The 18,043-nt window shown below is 52.6% G+C and overlaps 8 protein-coding genes across 8 annotated transcripts; 4 read left to right on the plus strand and 4 right to left on the minus strand.

Moving 5' to 3' along the window:
* Positions 1-1,724: 1,724 nt before the first annotated feature.
* B0I36DRAFT_347761 (uncharacterized protein) lies at positions 1,725-3,005 on the plus strand (the record flags this gene model as incomplete). Its single annotated transcript, XM_046156598.1, has 3 exons — positions 1,725-1,989; positions 2,581-2,732; positions 2,820-3,005. 3 exons carry the CDS (start codon positions 1,725-1,727, stop codon positions 3,003-3,005), a joined length of 603 nt encoding a protein of 200 aa, XP_046013401.1.
* Positions 3,006-4,177: 1,172 nt separating this feature from the next.
* Positions 4,178-4,955, minus strand: B0I36DRAFT_406976 (uncharacterized protein; the record flags this gene model as incomplete). Its single annotated transcript, XM_046161832.1, has 1 exon — positions 4,178-4,955. The coding sequence occupies exon 1, from the start codon at positions 4,545-4,547 to the stop codon at positions 4,179-4,181; it is 369 nt and encodes a 122-aa protein (XP_046013402.1). The 5' UTR covers positions 4,548-4,955.
* Positions 4,956-5,702: 747 nt separating this feature from the next.
* B0I36DRAFT_361365 (uncharacterized protein) lies at positions 5,703-6,195 on the minus strand (the record flags this gene model as incomplete). Its single annotated transcript, XM_046158465.1, has 2 exons — positions 5,703-6,040; positions 6,096-6,195. The coding sequence occupies 2 exons, from the start codon at positions 6,193-6,195 to the stop codon at positions 5,703-5,705; spliced, it is 438 nt and encodes a 145-aa protein (XP_046013403.1).
* Positions 6,196-6,478: 283 nt separating this feature from the next.
* B0I36DRAFT_373296 (ankyrin repeat protein) lies at positions 6,479-7,609 on the plus strand (the record flags this gene model as incomplete). The annotated part of the gene is made up of 2 exons (XM_046160178.1): positions 6,479-6,569; positions 6,660-7,609. The coding sequence occupies 2 exons, from the start codon at positions 6,479-6,481 to the stop codon at positions 7,607-7,609; spliced, it is 1,041 nt and encodes a 346-aa protein (XP_046013404.1).
* Positions 7,610-11,193: 3,584 nt separating this feature from the next.
* B0I36DRAFT_98868 (uncharacterized protein) lies at positions 11,194-12,378 on the minus strand. The gene is made up of 3 exons (XM_046163699.1): positions 12,238-12,378; positions 12,066-12,167; positions 11,194-11,901 (listed from the first exon to the last, which is right to left on the minus strand). The coding sequence occupies exons 2-3, from the start codon at positions 12,149-12,151 to the stop codon at positions 11,349-11,351; spliced, it is 639 nt and encodes a 212-aa protein (XP_046013405.1). The 5' UTR covers positions 12,152-12,167; positions 12,238-12,378; the 3' UTR covers positions 11,194-11,348.
* A 1,406-nt stretch (positions 12,379-13,784) lies between these two features.
* B0I36DRAFT_319635 (uncharacterized protein) lies at positions 13,785-14,252 on the plus strand. The gene has a single exon (XM_046153440.1). It carries the CDS (start codon positions 13,906-13,908, stop codon positions 14,167-14,169), a length of 264 nt encoding a protein of 87 aa, XP_046013406.1. The 5' UTR covers positions 13,785-13,905; the 3' UTR covers positions 14,170-14,252.
* Positions 14,253-14,380: 128 nt separating this feature from the next.
* On the minus strand, positions 14,381-15,760 carry B0I36DRAFT_347764 (uncharacterized protein; the record flags this gene model as incomplete). Its single annotated transcript, XM_046156599.1, has 3 exons — positions 14,381-15,376; positions 15,467-15,468; positions 15,703-15,760. The coding sequence occupies 3 exons, from the start codon at positions 15,758-15,760 to the stop codon at positions 14,381-14,383; spliced, it is 1,056 nt and encodes a 351-aa protein (XP_046013407.1).
* Positions 15,761-15,767: 7 nt separating this feature from the next.
* On the plus strand, positions 15,768-16,832 carry B0I36DRAFT_406992 (mPR-typeG-protein-coupled receptor; the record flags this gene model as incomplete). Its single annotated transcript, XM_046161833.1, has 5 exons — positions 15,768-15,895; positions 15,944-16,116; positions 16,166-16,347; positions 16,406-16,642; positions 16,698-16,832. The coding sequence occupies 5 exons, from the start codon at positions 15,768-15,770 to the stop codon at positions 16,830-16,832; spliced, it is 855 nt and encodes a 284-aa protein (XP_046013408.1).
* Between the last annotated feature and the right edge of the window lie 1,211 nt (positions 16,833-18,043).

Here is an 18,043-nt window from a genome sequence, read left to right on the forward strand (position 1 = left end):
TTGGAGAATGCTGATTAGGTTATTGTGTTACCTCATATAGCTTACCCCGGAGTTCGATACCTCTTTTATTCGCTCGATAACCATCCAACGTCGTATGGGTACCCAAAACCCAGTTTACCCCTTTACTTGTTCGTTGACCCACCAAGGTTGTATGGAGCCTTGCTCCCCTTGATAACCCTCTAACATCGTATGGTTACCCCAGAGCTTATTTACCCCTAAAGTCGCAGACTAAAATCAATCGTACCAAATGCCTCCCTCGCCCACAACCCTGAGTGCCGCCTGAGCTATCCCCACATCGCGACTGAGCCCAACTGAGCCCTCCTGAGCTGGCTCGCGCTAACCAGGGCATTGCTGATTAAGCGCCCGATCTCGGAGCTGGTCGTCACGCACACATCCTGACGGTAAATTATGCAGGGATGATAATGCCAGACCTTATCTAACATACGTATGCTCGACATAAGCTCGTGCATAACGACTGCCTAAATTATTCGGCCCGGACTAGATAAACCAGCCATCTGGAGATCACATAATGCATAATAAGAAGCATCACAAGCGAGCTCGATACAGGATCCCGCCAGCCAGAACTATTAAATTGACCTTTACGTTCTCATGATAGTATGAACAGAGAATCTGTTACTGCGGCCGTTACTTTACCCTAAGCCTAAACAACGTATTGGGCCTGGTACATTATTACTCGGACATCATTGGCATTATGATTAATCGCTACCAACGTGAGTTGTTCTATTTTCACAAATGTATGATTGTGTCAGCTTGATCCCGCATACTAGAAGGTCCCTGTCATCTTGCCGTGTCGCTCTAGGTTCTTCACTATGTCAAAAAGCGAACGACGCACCGAGCGCTTGTTTCTGTGTTAGCCTAGAGTCTACTGTTCACACGAAAAGCAGTGAAATCATGCAACGTGAGTCGGCCAATATTGGACCAGGGTGGATGCCCCTCGGAATACGCTAATTATGGCGCACCCACTAATGTTACTTCAACCCCTGAGACCCGAGCCATTTCCGAAGCAGGAGCTAAAGGCCAATCAAAGCCTCGAAACACAATGCTACTATTCTGTATTGACACGACAAGGTTAGGTTGGTCAACACCCCATGCTTCACGCTCCACAAAAAGCCAATCCTCAGCCGGTCCCACGATCCGGCAATCAGGATGCTCTAACCGCTCTGCTACATCCAGATTCTGATGCGTGTCAGAAGCCAGACGAGACAATGAGAATGTTCTTCGCGAGCTCCACTAGTGGCCCCGTACGTTCACATTTGTAGACGGCAGTCCTGCGACATGCGATGAAATGATGTGAGAATGGATCATGATAGTTCTTGAATGGATGTCCAAGGGGTTCACACCGGCAGTGTCACATATATGTCAGGACGGAGGAGCGAAATCTACGTACTGTACTAAACGCTTACTACCCGAATCACAATCAATACCGCAACCTCCACTCAACAGACCAGCTTCCCAGATATTCGCGGAGATGTTAGTTCACGTAGATGCTAGCAGTATCGACCTGTTATAGTGCTAATGCTCTGCACAGAGTTCCCAGACTCCGTGGCGTCCATGGTATCGCGCGAAGCTCCCAACCATTGCACTGTAAAGAGACAGAGATAAGCCATCCATCGCTCTATCTTAACGGAGACGCCCTCAACACTATCCTACCCCGGCCTGTCTCAGATACTTTGAACTGTTCCACCACGGCTTCATTTAGAGGAATGCCTGGCCTAGCAGCATTCGCTAAAAATCGCACGATTCCCGCAACGCTCGATACGAGTATCGCTTATCCTTACAGTGCTATTGGGACACTTGTTTCCTCAAACGGGAAATCTTTCCGTGCGGGAACGTTAGTTGGCCGGCGATTGGTGCTTACTGCATCAGGATGTTTGGCGTCAGCTATTGTTGGGTTTTATCCCTTTGCTGAGGAGGCTCTTGGGAACGAGTGTAATCCTTATCAAGTAAGCACGAATTATCCTAGTGTTGGTAAAGGGCAAGTCTGAAGCTGGAACGTCGAGAAGAGCAGGGCTTCACCGCACCGGCCCCGCGGCACGTGAAACGTGTTATCCCTGGTTAGCTGGAATCGACCACCGTTGGCGAAGCCACCTACCGTGGAGGGCGGGCAGATCATCGCGGTATAGTGCCATGTCGACATGTCGTGGGCGATGACCCTTACGGCTAGCCTCCGCTGAAAAGTGTCCTGGAATGCATCGAGGAGACCGTGGTAGCCCTAGGTACAGCCGCGGCTCTCGTTGACACGCAGCACTACGAGCCACCGACAGACTGAGTTGTCGGTGAGGTGCTGCCAGAGTAGGGTTCGTTTGTCACAAGCAGGGCTCGACAGGGCCGCACGGAAAGGGGATCTAGCGGTCATCAATGCCTATTATAGGCCAAGTGTCGCAGACTAGGATTTTGATACGACACTGATAGCTTCGCATGACCATCACCAAAGTTGACGGAGGCTGTGCCTTCTAAACAATTTGGAAGTAATAAGCATAACCAAGCAATTAACACTCGCTGGACCCTGATCGCATCTGTGTGGGGGAGGGCGAAGACGCTCTGGATATTGGACAAAAGATGAAGTATATTTTTACGGACAAGAGCTGATCGAAGCGCTACAGTCAGATTCGAAACCGGTGTCCGCCTTTCCCGAAGCGAGAGTTTCTATGAGCACGGGTCATCCGGGCTTAGCAGGATCGGATACAGGACTGGACAAATGCGACGCACAGGTAGGGCATCTCGGACAGCCGTTTGCTCCCTAATATCATCTGTAGCGTTGTTTTAAGTCTGAGGCTCATCTCTCTTCAATTTCATAGGCTTTTGCGTGTTTGCTATTATACCTCACACGGAAGGATGAGGATCTTTCTCAAAATGCAGGAGCTGCCAGGTCTCACATGAGCAGCACTGACACTGATCCCATCATGCCTCACGCAACGCGATGCTTTGGTATGACTGGAGGAGCTACGGTCGAAGCAAAGGCTGGTGCACGGCCGAAGCGCTGATTGTGGTGCTTCTGTTGCAACATCTGCATTGCACTGAAGCGGATGGCCGGTGGCTCTTGTGATTTGTGCTTAATTTGGCTTCGCTACATGCGCGACGGCGCATTGTGCATGCAAACGGCCACCAGGACACATTGAGCGTGCATGTGCCCCCAGAAGTGCTTGATGCATACTTGTGCATATGCGCATACGAGCACAAAATTTGTGACACGACGAGCCTCAAGTGATCGTGGAGGTGAAACACAGAAGTACCGAAGCTTGGGAGTGCGACAAGGGCCAGAGTACTTGACACGGCTCGATGGTGCTGTGGCTGTTATCTCCAGGGTTCGTGGTTAGGTTGTGGATGGAGACACGCTAGTCTCCTTCCGGCTGAACACAACAATGAACCGAACCAAGTAACGGAACTCGCCAGTTGTCGTGCGAACCAGCAGCCATGGACAACTGTGAAGCGAATGAATCAAAGCCGGCCGGCCGCAGCGATGTTGAACAAGACCTCTCGGGTACGAACCTGGATGCCACCAACCACAACCGAAGGTCCTGCCACTGAGGAGTCTGCAGACCGTCACGACGAACTGAGTAACGTCCATCCCTGCATCGCGAGCCACCCTGCGTGCCGAGCCAAAATACAGGTACTTGACTTTTGACATAGATTCGAGCCCGCCCATACATATGCACTTTCTCAAACTTGTCCGGAAGTTAAAGAATGACCACATTCAAGCCATCTGATCCCTCTCAACCATCAATTTTGATTAGTGTCGGATCTCGAGCCTATAATCCGAACCCACCGATGTCTGAAGCATTTAAAGATATAGTCAATCACACCCCACCATCATCTCCTCATCGCCTCTCATAGCCATCACTAGACATCAATCGAGCCTCTGATTCGGATTCTCACTGCGAAAAGTGATCAGCAGGTCCAAGGCTGATGTGGGACGGTGATGTTTTTTGAGCAACGTCAACACGTCGATCGGTACTTTTCCAGTGGTGGGTCTTCCCGTTTAGGCTAGCGTTAGACGACAAGTTACGTGGGGCATGTACTGCTCGTACTACCTGTGGCTGGTATGTCTGTGGCTATTTGTAACTACTCAGTGGGAGGAGCAAAGATCATTCGTAAACGTCCAGAAATCAAATGATTCAACTAACAACTAGCAATATTAACTGCGCATGTTAACCACGTCACCTCATTGCAGCCATCTCTTTACTCAAAGACGCATAGTGACCCTCGCAAGCTAACGTAGTAGGATGACTTGGCCCTAACACTTTCCTGAATCCATTCAAGGCGTTTCCATAAAGCTTGTCGGTTTCATCGAGTCGATTTTGCTTATGGCAGAGGTAAGCGAGGGAGCAGATGCTTGTACATATGTGGGGATGGTCCTTGCCCAGCGCCTTCTCACGCCCATCAAGCGCCCATCGGTGCATCGCTTCCGCTTCTTCGTACTTGCCCTGGTGCCGCAGCACTCCAGCAAGATTGCTGACGCTCGTGAGTGTGTCTGGATGGTCCTTTCCTAGCGCCTTCTCACGACCATCAAGCGCCCGTCGGTTCATTAGCTTAGGTTCTTCGTACTTCCCCTGGTCCCGAAGCACAAGAGCAAGAATGGTAACGCTTATAAGTGTATCACTATTCTTTGCGCTAAGAACTGCCTCTCGAACCTTCACTGCCCTCCGAAGTAATGCCTCGGCCCTCTCGTACCCTCCAACTTGCTAGCTATACCATCCTACGTTTGTTAATAACTGCGCCAATTGTGTCGCACCCTTAGCATCCGCAGGCTGGGTTTCGATAAGCTGCGCAATGTAAGGCTTAAGTTGTTGACACTATGACCAGTTCTCATACCTCCCCGGCGGGTAATTCTCTGATATGATATGTAGAAATGTCTGCTTCCATCTTACCGTATCACCCACTGACGAGAGCCAGGCTCGTGTATAAAACTGCACGAGTGAGTGCATCTTATAGATGTCTTGTTACACGGTCACGGCCACCAAGGAGTAATCTCGGAGCGTTTCAAGGTTATCATCCAGATCGTCGTCGTTGTTGTGGTTTTCCTTTCCATCGTCGTAATGTTTCCCGATCCTGCATCTCCGCTAATAGTAGCTTCGCAGGACCCATTCCGGTATCTCCTACGGGTGGAAATGGCTCATGAGAGAGAGCAAGTCTACGGCCGACCGCCTCTCCTTCTGGATCTGTTCGAACGTGATCTGCCAAGTCACTACGACCGAGTTCGCCGCCGCCCCGTTACGCCGAAGATCGCCCAGATCTCGATTTAGCAAGCTTTCCTTCTTTTTCTCGCTCTTTCGAAAGTGTTCCAGATACGTTAAGCACGAGATCCGTGGCGATCGTCGGGCGATATACGCGGCTGCCTACGTAATTGCGAGAGGTATGTACTCAAGTACTTGAGCTAGGGGCCCGGCAGCCTCTTCCTCGAATTCGTCTCGAAGCTTCTTCTAAAGTAATTATGTTACTTAGTTCTCATCTATCCGCTATATAGAGAAGACACCCCAGCTGCCTATCAGCCATTCGGCCGCATCCCTATTACACGACGTAATAAGGATCTTACCGTTCCTGCTCTGAGGTAGGAGCGATGCTAGTGCCCGTTGCTTCGACATAGTTATCCCAGCCCGGTCGTGGCGTTTTGGATAGAACACTCCTACATTATCCGCATTGTCTAGTATCATTAGCCATTGTCCATTCTCCGCGTTGAACAGCTAGTTATACACCAGCTGCAGCACATCCACCTTAGGATCATAGCGCTGTGGCAGCTGCAGTCGGTCTGCAATGCCGCGATACGCCTCCTCAAACCGCGCTTGCGTGTCCGCGTGCACCCAGAGCACGTACGTACTCGGCGATTGTTGCCGGACTCGGTGCGCGTACTCGATCGCTACCTGAGACTTGCCGATACCTCCCAGGCCGACAAGGGCGGCGCGGCTGCCAGGCTGCGCGAGGGTCTTGTCTAGCCACGCGGTAACATCTGGACGCTCGACGAAGTCGGCATCGGGAAGGAAGGGCACGGTCGAGAAGGGTTCGGCGTGTCGCGGTGTGGATTCTACAAGTCGTCAGTCTGCTGATTGTTGCTGTGTCGTAGGAGGGGTGGCCCTCACCTGGTTCGTGGACGGTGACGTTCAGGACCCCTCCCGAGACGTGGGTCCCCGCTAAGACGGTCCGGCCGTCGATCCGCTCAAATGTCGTGGATGCGGCCATCGATGTGGCAAGTGCGAATTCAGCCACCATAAAACAGAAGGTAAGTCGTAACAACGAGCGTCGTGCAGTCTACAAATTTGTCTACTGACGACTTCATATATGTGACTGGAAAGAGATGCCGTCAACAAAGTCCTGCAGGAGTGTCAATTAAGAGTGCGGCTGAGTCCAGAGCGTTATTTTTAGCGCAGGCACCGCTGCTGCCTGATATGTTCAACCTCAGATTGTTTTTGCTTTCTGCCTTCCAATGAGGATCACCTCCTGTCAATTATCGCACTTACCTGACATGGACAAGGCCAGTCATGCATTGAAGCAAAGCTTACCATCTGCAGTACGCAGATCGTTTCGCACACTAACTCTTCACAGCGATGTAGCGCGTACTACACTTCAGCATCGTGCACGTGGACGACGATCGATCGAAGAGCAAGCTCGAAATCGACAATATCTTTACCCATTCGAAGAAAAAGCACCGAAACTCAGGCGGGAAGACTACACGGTGGGCTGGGTCTGCCCGCTTGAGGTCGAACAAATCGCTGCCCTGCAGATGCTCGACACCCACCACGACCGCCTCCCACAGCCTGCTACCGACCACAACGTCTACAACCTGGGGAGCATTGCAAGCCACAATGTCGTCATTGCTGGTCTTCCTCAGACCGGTAACAACTCGGCGGCCGCTGTCGTGACGCAGTTGCGGACGACATACCCCAACGTCAAGTTCGGCTTGCTCGTCGGCATCGGTGGCGGCGTTCCCGTCAAGACGGATAGTGGCATGATTCGGCTTGGTGATGTGATTGTCAGCAAACCGACCGGGCCGCATTCTGGCGCGGTGCAATACGACCACGGCAAGGCGCTGACTGGCTCGTTTCAACGAACGGGAGCACTTGCCCCACCGCCAACCGTGCTCCTCCACGCAGCACAAGACCTCGCATCCAAACGAGCGATGGTGCGAGACGATCCGATCGCAAAGAGTATCGAGCGTATCGATACGACAATCCGAACACTCCGACATTTCGCGTATCCCGGTGCTGGACAGGACCGTCTCTTTAAGGCGGACTACCCCCACCAGCAGCACGGGGTACCCTGCGACGAGTGCGGATGCGAGGCGTCTCAGCAAATTGCGCGACGGACCGATGGGACTGACGATACATACATCAGAATCCACCGTGGAACGATCGCATCGGGAGAGCTCGTGCTTAAGGACGCTATCTTGCGGGACCGACTCGCCAAGGATGGATTAATCTGTTTCGAGATGGAGGCGGCTGGGGCGCTGACAGACTTTCCATGTCTGGTTATTCGAGGGGTCTCAGACTACTGCGACTCGTACAAGAATGACATGTGGCATGGATATGCTGCTGCGGCTGCGGCCGCGTACGCGCGGCAACTGTTCTTTCACATGCCTATTGATGAGGTGCAATAGTATGTCCCTGTATGAAGCCCTCCGTAGTGTTTAGAGCTGATCAAGATCGCGTAGCACGGCTTTTGGCCATGAACGTCTTATTTATTCTCAGAACGCCACACCGCGACACGCCGAACCCTTCTCGACCGTGCCCTTCCTTCCCGATGCCGACTTCGTCGAGCGTCCAGATGTTACCGCGTGGCTAGACAAGACCCTCGCGCAGCCTGGCAGCCGCGCCGCCCTTGTCGGCCTGGGAGGTATCGGCAAGTCTCAGGTAGCGATCGAGTACGCGCACCGAGTCCGGCAACAATCGCCGAGTACGTACGTGCTCTGGGTGCACGCGGACACGCAAGCGCGGTTTGAGGAGGCGTATCGCGGCATTGCAGACCGACTGCAGCTGCCACAGCGCTATGATCCTAAGGTGGATGTGCTGCAGCTGGTGTATAACTAGCTGTTCAACGCGGAGAATGGACAATGGCTAATGATACTAGACAATGCGGATAATGTAGGAGTGTTCTATCCAAAACGCCACGACCGGGCTGGGATAACTATGTCGAAGCAACGGGCACTAGCATCGCTCCTACCTCAGAGCAGGAACGGTAAGATCCTTATTACGTCGTGTAATAGGGATGCGGCCGAATGGCTGATAGGCAGCTGGGGTGTCTTCTCTATATAGCGGATAGATGAGAACTAAGTAACATAATTACTTTAGAAGAAGCTTCGAGACGAATTCGAGGAAGAGGCTGCCGGGCCCCTAGCTCAAGTACTTGAGTACATACCTCTCGCAATTACGTAGGCAGCCGCGTATATCGCCCGACGATCGCCACGGATCTCGTGCTTAACGTATCTGGAACACTTTCGAAAGAGCGAGAAAAAGAAGGAAAGCTTGCTAAATCGAGATCTGGGCGATCTTCGGCGTAACGGGGCGGCGGCGAACTCGGTCGTAGTGACTTGGCAGATCACGTTCGAACAGATCCAGAAGGAGAGGCGGTCGGCCGTAGACTTGCTCTCTCTCATGAGCCATTTCCACCCGTAGGAGATACCGGAATGGGTCCTGCGAAGCTACTATTAGCGGAGATGCAGGATCGGGAAACATTACGACGATGGAAAGGAAAACCACAACAACGACGACGATCTGGATGATAACCTTGAAACGCTCCGAGATTACTCCTTGGTGGCCGTGACCGTGTAACAAGACATCTATAAGATGCACTCACTCGTGCAGTTTTATACACGAGCCTGGCTCTCGTCAGTGGGTGATACGGTAAGATGGAAGCAGACATTTCTACATATCATATCAGAGAATTACCCGCCGGGGAGGTATGAGAACTGGTCATAGTGTCAACAACTTAAGCCTTACATTGCGCAGCTTATCGAAACCCAGCCTGCGGATGCTAAGGGTGCGACACAATTGGCGCAGTTATTAACAAACGTAGGATGGTATAGCTAGCAAGTTGGAGGGTACGAGAGGGCCGAGGCATTACTTCGGAGGGCAGTGAAGGTTCGAGAGGCAGTTCTTAGCGCAAAGAATAGTGATACACTTATAAGCGTTACCATTCTTGCTCTTGTGCTTCGGGACCAGGGGAAGTACGAAGAACCTAAGCTAATGAACCGACGGGCGCTTGATGGTCGTGAGAAGGCGCTAGGAAAGGACCATCCAGACACACTCACGAGCGTCAGCAATCTTGCTGGAGTGCTGCGGCACCAGGGCAAGTACGAAGAAGCGGAAGCGATGCACCGATGGGCGCTTGATGGGCGTGAGAAGGCGCTGGGCAAGGACCATCCCCACATATGTACAAGCATCTGCTCCCTCGCTTACCTCTGCCATAAGCAAAATCGACTCGATGAAACCGACAAGCTTTATGGAAACGCCTTGAATGGATTCAGGAAAGTGTTAGGGCCAAGTCATCCTACTACGTTAGCTTGCGAGGGTCACTATGCGTCTTTGAGTAAAGAGATGGCTGCAATGAGGTGACGTGGTTAACATGCGCAGTTAATATTGCTAGTTGTTAGTTGAATCATTTGATTTCTGGACGTTTACGAATGATCTTTGCTCCTCCCACTGAGTAGTTACAAATAGCCACAGACATACCAGCCACAGGTAGTACGAGCAGTACATGCCCCACGTAACTTGTCGTCTAACGCTAGCCTAAACGGGAAGACCCACCACTGGAAAAGTACCGATCGACGTGTTGACGTTGCTCAAAAAACATCACCGTCCCACATCAGCCTTGGACCTGCTGATCACTTTTCGCAGTGAGAATCCGAATCAGAGGCTCGATTGATGTCTAGTGATGGCTATGAGAGGCGATGAGGAGATGATGGTGGGGTGTGATTGACTATATCTTTAAATGCTTCAGACATCGGTGGGTTCGGATTATAGGCTCGAGATCCGACACTAATCAAAATTGATGGTTGAGAGGGATCAGATGGCTTGAATGTGGTCATTCTTTAACTTCCGGACAAGTTTGAGAAAGTGCATATGTATGGGCGGGCTCGAATCTATGTCAAAAGTCAAGTACCTGTATTTTGGCTCGGCACGCAGGGTGGCTCGCGATGCAGGGATGGACGTTACTCTTGATAGTGAGCCTGCGTCTCAGCTGGCCAGAAGGACTTGCGGGCAGCGCGTCAGTGGCTATGTGTTCGGCTCTCGTGTTCACGATGCAAAGTCCCGCACCATGAGTTGATGGCGGGTTAGTCTTTGGACGATCGTGACGATGCCTAAAAATGGGAAGTTTTTTTATCCCCTCTCATGGGCAACTACAGGTGTTGCTGCCAGGCAACCCTTGCTGCTCTATTGCATGTGCCATTGATGCCAGGCTGGGCTGGATGGGTCCCCTGGGCTAGACGTGGCCAGTTCCTGACCCCTAGGCGCTGAAGCCCATCACGCGCGGTGTAAAAAAAAAGGCTGCAGCGACAGAGGCGTAGGGGCTGCTTGACAGCCGCCCTTCGCGCATTGCGGCACACTGAGGCGCGGAGCAAGACGAAGTATGTTACATGCCGAGGCTGTCCGAAGATCCGGGCGCCTCGTGTGCGTGACTCGATGCGCAGCCAATAGCACGAGGCGCTGGAGTGATGCGACAGCGCAGAAGCGCGTGATGTAATTGGCTGAACGACGTCCGGCAGAGCGCCCTGTGTAGCCTGGAAGGCTGCAAACGTCACTGCTGCGCGAGGTCCCCTCCCCCACACTTTTTCACAAGCTCATGGTCGTCCTGGTTTGGGGTCTGGCATAGCGATAGCCGTGGCCAGACCCAGAGCCATAGCCGAAACGCATCACATCCGCACCAGCACAAGAGAGAGGACGATCGCAGCAGCCAGGCAGAGGATGCGCTTCACCAAAGCGAGGCCGAGCATCCCGTTCGACCGGCCAAGTCCCCGTGGCGCTCGCCCGCCCCAGCCAGCCCAAGCCAGTCCAAGCACCTCGTCATCATCACCCACCACCATCCATTAATCATCCCTGTGGCAATTGGGGTCGCCCTTCCACGACACCCCTTGCCCGCGCGGATTGCCCTATCAGCTGCCACCCGTCTCGTCTGCTCGGCCCCCGGCTAATAGAGGGCCTGCCTAGCAAGCTAGGTACCCCTTCAGGGGCTATGGTGAAGAGGGGTTAGAGTTGTAGTGCGGAGCTGTGGCCGACTCTTTAACTGTCATGGGTATATCTCAGGACAGAAATAGCCCCCGACCTCAGGCTTCCGATGCTTCATGAGGCGATCATTTGATTCATAGCTATGCTAAATATATACATTCATTGCCCTCATGCTTATCCGCCCGTCCGTCTCCCCGCCCAGCTCTCGGTCTTATCTGACAGCAGAAACAAGACTGAAGACACGCCAATACCTGGCCTCCCCCTGTCTGGCCGTCCCCCACCAAACAGCGTTCGCGCGTTCATGTGGAATGCCCTGGGACATGGTCTAGCCATTCCCGTTGGTCTGTAGAATGGGATCCAATACGGCAACAAGGTATCGGTGCCTCGCTGTCTGACAGGAGCACTGCGACCTTCACTGGGGCAACTCGAGGCCAGTATTGCTCGTGGTATGTCACCCGCCCCATTTCCTTCTGTGGAAGCATATTGAGACTCCATCGAACGAGACCAGGGAGCAACCAGTTGTACCTCGCTCTGCTGTGCCAGACCTACCTGCATGCTTCGGCGCATTGTATGCAGCGTGCAAAGCAGCAACAGGAAGCCGTGCAGAGCCTCTTTCGCCTTCCTCACAGGGGTTCGCCCACTGCTGTCCTCAGCGCTTTCCTCGTGTCTTTTGCCGGCGCGAAGGACGTTTCGATCGCGTGCTAGGCTTGGAGACTCGTTGTTGGGACTTGTCTTCGTTCGTTAGGACTCGGCGACTGGTTGCGTTTCGCTGTGCCGCGCCGCAGCGGGGCATGCTGGGGGAGATGGCGCAGCTTATCAGCTTGTCTGTGCTTCGTGATTGGGCCCCAAGTCCCGGTGCGTGGGCTTTGTGGTTGTGCAAGTGGCTCTCACATCGTGACGGTTTGTTGGTGTCGCAGGTCGCGTGTTCCTGATTTGAGGGGAAGCTTAGACGTTGAGGGGTCTGGGGTTGCTCTCATTGCGATCAAGCTCTCCCTGATTATATTTGAGTAAGCAGTTATAGACGCGATGCATGTAGGTATTAATCGAGGGGCTTTGGCAGTACCTCGAGGATGGAACCAAGGCGGCAGCGGGAGCGATTCGGCACAGCCTGCAGTATCTTTCTCCTCGGGCGATTTCATATTCTTAGTGAAGAGCAGCGGTGCCTCTATATGCCCTCAAGCCATCCCAAGACTCGCTCAGCGAAGCTGTCTTGAAGGCATTCGCGGACATGTGAGTGGAAAGATTCGCGGTCTCGAATGGCGAAGCTGATAGTGTTGAATCGGGGTGTGACTCTGTGGCTTTGGGCGGGCCAGGAGAACTCGGAGGGCAGGGTGTCGGTCGCTAGGTTTTCGAACTTCGTATTCATGCCGCAGCTGAACGTGTATAGAGGAATGGGTTGAGTTGTTCTGAGCTCGGATATTCGATGCGAGGGGCTGACGGGCGACGGCACCCAGCGCGCAAAGTGCGCGCGAGCTAACGGTGGCGCGACACTGCTGGCTGGCTGCTAAAAATACATCACGCGCGTCCGCCCAGGGTCAAGTACACGCCAGGCGGAGGCAGCTTTCGCAGCCGCACTGTACAGGTTCAGGCTGGGTCGAGGCCATGCACTGCTTCATGCGGCCTGGCTGCGGGCGAGCCTCAGCGCCCCAGAGGTTATGATAACAGGTCGCATCCATAGCATGGGGATAAACATAGGCACATTACTCGCTGCTCCAGCAGCAACCATGACTTGAAACGTTTATTCGCTTGCTCAACCACTAGCACTGCTCAGCACTCTCTACAGTGGTTCTGCTACCATATACACCACACTCATCAGATCTGCCAAACCTCCGAGCACCTCAAGATTCCATCGCCGGACACACCACTGACTGCCAAAAACCATCGCTCCCTGGCACTGAATCAGCCCACATCCAGGAGTATTCGAACGACTCGAAGTCCGGCATCACGCCAAAAGTGCCTCTGGATTCCCGGTGCCGAACGTTCAACGGAGCGAGCACTTTCCAGACCTACATGAGGACCGTGCCTCTCAGAATGATCGAGGAGCATGTCGCAGGTGTCTGCCAAGCAAGGTCGCCGAAGAGGGCATCCCGCGCCAGCTCTCCCTCGTCGCCCTCCGATACGATCTCGTCTTCAGGCTGTTGGTTTATGCGAGCCACCTCGAAGAAGTCTACCGTGCTGATGGACACAAGACGGCAGATTGGACCCTGGTTGGACTCAAGACACACGACGGGACTGCGACCTCGATGAGATGTCTTCTTGCCTGCCAAGGGCCAACAGAGCCGCGACATATGATCCAGGCGCCTACCCACTGTAGCCTGTGGTACAGTCCGTCCCATGACGAGACGCTTATCCGTAACCACGGACAAAAGTCCATGTTGTCACAAAACTGGACGTGGGAGGAGCGGCACAACGGCAACGTGGTCCAGTATGACACTGACTTTACCGTCGAGCCGGGACTGTGGATACTCTCGCGGCAGATGCGAAACGTATCGCCTTTGACATAGGAAATGCACTGATTCACCTCAAGCGGCATAAGGTACCCCATAACGATATCAGACCTGACAACATCGCTTGCACGCCTTCACGCGAGGCCAAGATCTTTGACTTCGGCAACGCTGTTACTGGTGACTCGACGCGTATTTGGGGCGGTTCGCCCAGGTATGTACCGCCAGAGTATCTGCAGAGTGGCAAGCGTGGCGTTGCCTCCGGTTTTTGGAGCCTTGGAGTAGTGATGCTGTATCTCCTGAGAGAGCTTCGACTTCCGAAGGGGTCACACACGGCATGGATCATCAAGAACGTCGGGAAAGATTATACACTAGGGATGGAAGCAACACATTCGATGAGCTTCTGGCTAGGTGAGATACGGAAAGCACGGCGTCGTCTCAGTCAGGAGCCGTCTAAGAACATTGTACGAGAAATGCTCGTCCCGCAACCAGAAGGCAGGATTTTCCCGGATGCGCTCGTTCACAAGTTGGAGGCGGTATCGTTAGAATAGGTATAGAACAAGACAGACTTTGTTGAAAGCACTGCAAATCCGCGTGCTCGGTGTGAATGAATATATCTAGTCTACGCTGGGGCTGAAACTAACATCATATCAATGCTATAAAGATTGCACAGTAATGCTACATACTCAGTAGTACCGTTTGTGGATTTCTGATTTGAGAATAAGCCCTTGTTAAGTAAGAGCTGTAGCCCGAGCCGTTGCCCTACTTATCAAACAGAACAGGTATATCGAATCCTCTAGTTGAAGAATCCACGCAAAGCCACGTAAGCTTAGGGTTACAGAGGCTTAAACTCTCACGACAGCGAAGCGCAATCCTTCCAGACGCCTCAGTGTCGCACTTCAAAGTGCGCACTCGAGTGCTTTTGAGGTAAAGAAGTTGCAAAGATCTGACCCCATCTTGCCCTTGATTTACCAAGGTACGCTCAAGATTCGGCACTTTCGAGTAGTCTCCCTCTATGAACTCGGAGATATTTAGCCTCTGCCCAGATTCCCTCATTGTACACTCGAAGGTCTTCCCGTCAAAGTCGTGCTCCTTCAACGAGCTTCTCAACAACGACATCTGTCCCGGGAGTACGCCATCCCAATCCATGCTCGACAACAACATATACGATGAATCCTTGTCGAGTTTCTTGGACACTAGTATAGGATTCATGATTTCGGAGAACATAGCTTCGAACCACTCATCGGACTTGAACAGGCTCGTCCATAGCCGATTATGTTCCTGCTGTTCTTCTGTGATGTGAATTATCTTTTGGTCCGCCAGTCTGCGTAATCGGAAGGGCTGGATATTCTTTGCTATCTGGGCTTGCTGGTGAAGTCTTAGGTTGTCTACGCTTGTTATATCTCCGACTATGAGCAATCTTGCAGCCTCTTTGCAAGCAGCCTCGAAGAGCGATTGGTAGTCTAACACATCCGCCGCGTTGACTAAACCAAGTACTTCATCCTTATTCCGCTTCCAAAATGCATCTTGCCACGATCTTGTCTTATGCCGATACTCCTCCAGTTCCTGAGCGTGTCTTTCGGGCGGAGGCTCTGGCGTCTGGGACACCGAGGTATACCACTCTATGACTTTCTCCATAACAAGGCCATTGGCGAATGTGATTGGAATAGGTTTGTTACTAAGAGCTTCAGGGATGTGATCAAACACCGACTCTGGCAGGATTCCTTTAACCACTTCGACTTGTTTTCCGTCTCGACACTGTAGTACTATCTTCTCCATGCCCAGAAAAGGATGGGAGGAACGGGGGAGTTATGAGGGGTCTGGAACAATCCTGAGTTGCTGACCTACCTCTATTTATACACGGCGTACAAGCGCCCGAAGAATCCCAGTTGTTGCAGAGCTTGGGAAGGATGTGGAGAGCATCGCCGATTGTGGATCCTTGCCCTTTCTTGGCTTATGAAGAGATTCTCGATCATGCCTCCTATTTTGGCTCCACTGCCGCTGCTACTGCTGAGGAACATGGTGCATAGACCTACAAGGAGGACTAGTGGGATATGTATGTTCCTCATACTGAATCGACTTACTCTTGCCAAACGATATTGTAGCTATCACTTTATCGCTGCAGTATTGGGCTCCCGACATAGTGGAAATGTCGCCCATCACAAAAGTCAGCGGTGTACAGGGCCAACAAGGCCAACTGTCGTCCAAAGAGCTTATGCTATACCATGAGATTCCATCGTGGCAACAGGATAATGAATTTGTGCTGTCTGGATACCGGTACGTGCGCTTGGATATTCGGCTTGTACATGACTAACCTTGTTATAGGCCAGTCTCCGGGTCTTTATGTAGATCACTACGCAGCGTTCTGTACATGCACAACGAGACTGTTAACATAGTCTCACATGCGCTTGGTTGTATCGCTTTCACCACTATCCCCTTCTTTCTCCCTCCTATGCATCATCCCATAATATCGCGCTACTGCTTCGGAGTGGCCTTTTGTTTCGCGTGCTCCGCTATGTAAGCCCATGGCTCTAATTCTCCTGCGAGATGATTGTACTGACGTTGAGAACATATTCCACTTCGTGTCCAACCACAGTCGCATGTGGGCCCGGGCCTGCAATCGCCTCGATTATTTAGGCATTGTGGTCCTCGTCTGGAGTGCTAACGCACCCGTGGTTCGTTACGCACTGTCAGGGCTCCCAGACCTGCAGAGAATATACAGCTTGATCGTATGTTACCTTTACCAGCAGTATGTCTGAGCGTATCTGATCACCGTTTGGCTTCAAGAATATCATCACGGCTGCCATGAGTGTAGGGTTCACATTTGGCCATCACTTTGGCCTTTCTGCCTTTAGAAAGTGGCGTGTACTTTTCTACAGCGCGTCCGGCTTGGGCTCACTCGCGTCACTGGTACATGGCCTACAAATTAAAGGCTGGGCCGTTCTGGGAAACCAACTGCCCCTTGGGTGGTTGGCTTGCACGATGTCGCTTAATCTCATCGCCGCAGCTGCCTATGCCTCCAGGGTACGTCGCCTACGATGCTTCGCCTAAGAACGAAAAATTAACGTCCTGGTTACAGATCCCCGAGAGATGGTTTCCATATAGGTTCGACCTTGTGGGAGCTAGCCATCAGATTTTCCATGTCTTAGTTCTGGTAGCCACGTTCACACACCTAGCAGGCCTGCTTGCAGCTTCTCAATCTGCCGCCATGTGATCGCCTCTGGGCTTGGTACAACGTGGCAGCTTTGTCAAGTGCTACAGCTTGGTGTCAGGTTTGGACTTCATGGGCTTATTTTACGCAGCGGCATGCCAAGACTATGTGCTGTGGGTTCTCCTCGAACCGGGTCGATACAGGAGCGTTGATTTATGGAAACCTGAACAGCTTCAGACACAAGTCCCTCCACTCATTCACCATCGCAGCCTCCACTTCACGTGTAGGAGGGAAAACCACCTTGGCGGCCTGCCTTGAGGCCACCCTGGAGGTGCTGGCCATAGGTAGACAGTATCTAGACTGAACCTGTAGCTGAAAAACAGATTCAACAAGATAGCATGACAGCCCAGTGGCCATCGTTGAACCGGGTACGGAACTTCGCTGTGGCCTCTTCTCGACTAAGGCGCCCTGCCCGGACGAAGTAGAAGTGGTAACGCTTCCAGTATGCCCTCGAGTCTCGTCTGTCCTCAGTAGTGAAAAGGCGAGCTGCGGGCTTCTTGACGTAGGCGCTCGCTAAGAAGCGCAGTACCTCCTTCGGCGCCTGCGCTGTTCGCTCCATCCCTTTGCGATCTGGCTATCGAAACTCCGAGCCGGACGAGGCGCTTCTGCTCCGATATCCTGCCTCATTCCAGACTACGCCAGATGCGCCTACGTCGGCCGTTCCGACAGATCCTCGCTCGACTGCCCAGTACTGGGTATGGCTCCCCGGCTATAGGGTTTGGAGCCATACCTGACTCCAGGCGTTATTACCACTACGACCGCTGGTCGCCTGGTCGTGTCCTCCTTGTAAGCAGTGGATTGTGATTATCTCCCGTAGTAGTTTCCCCACATAGTGACTGTCCACTATGACATGGCCGAACCGTACCCAGATACTGTCACCTACATAATCTAAGGCGCCAGATATGGCTCCAGAGCAGAAAACACATGACGCCCGAACAATGCGAGACGCAACGCTAGAGGAGCGCAGCAGTTTTAAATCCGGAGCGCAGCCGCAATTGTCCGGGTCTCATGACCCTTCTAGTGCAATCTACGACTTATCGAACTTAGCCCGCAATGGATGAAGCTACCACAATACTCCAGCGCCGTAAAAAGTCCTATCATCAGCGGCAAACACTTAGCTCCGCCAGACCCGTCATTGCTTCCAAGCGAGAGACTCCATCTCAGAATCCCAGCAATCCTGGACGATACCACAGATCTATAGAAACCAGGAGCGG

This window comes from Microdochium trichocladiopsis (assembly GCF_020744255.1).
Source record: "Microdochium trichocladiopsis strain MPI-CAGE-CH-0230 chromosome Unknown B0I36scaffold_4, whole genome shotgun sequence".
Taxonomy (NCBI): Eukaryota; Fungi; Ascomycota; class Sordariomycetes; order Xylariales; family Microdochiaceae; genus Microdochium; species Microdochium trichocladiopsis.

Bases quoted from the DNA above. Each gene is read 5' to 3' on its own strand.
- B0I36DRAFT_98868 (XM_046163699.1), bottom strand. From the start codon at position 12,151: ATGAGAGCAACCCCAGACCCCTCAACGTCTAAGCTTCCCCTCAAATCA. The intron at 11,902-12,065 runs GTGAGAGCCACT...AACGAAGACAAG, and splicing joins CACCAACAAACCGTCACGAT to TCCCAACAACGAGTCTCCAA.
- B0I36DRAFT_319635 (XM_046153440.1), top strand. From the start codon at position 13,906: ATGCTGTATCTCCTGAGAGAGCTTCGACTTCCGAAGGGGTCACACACG.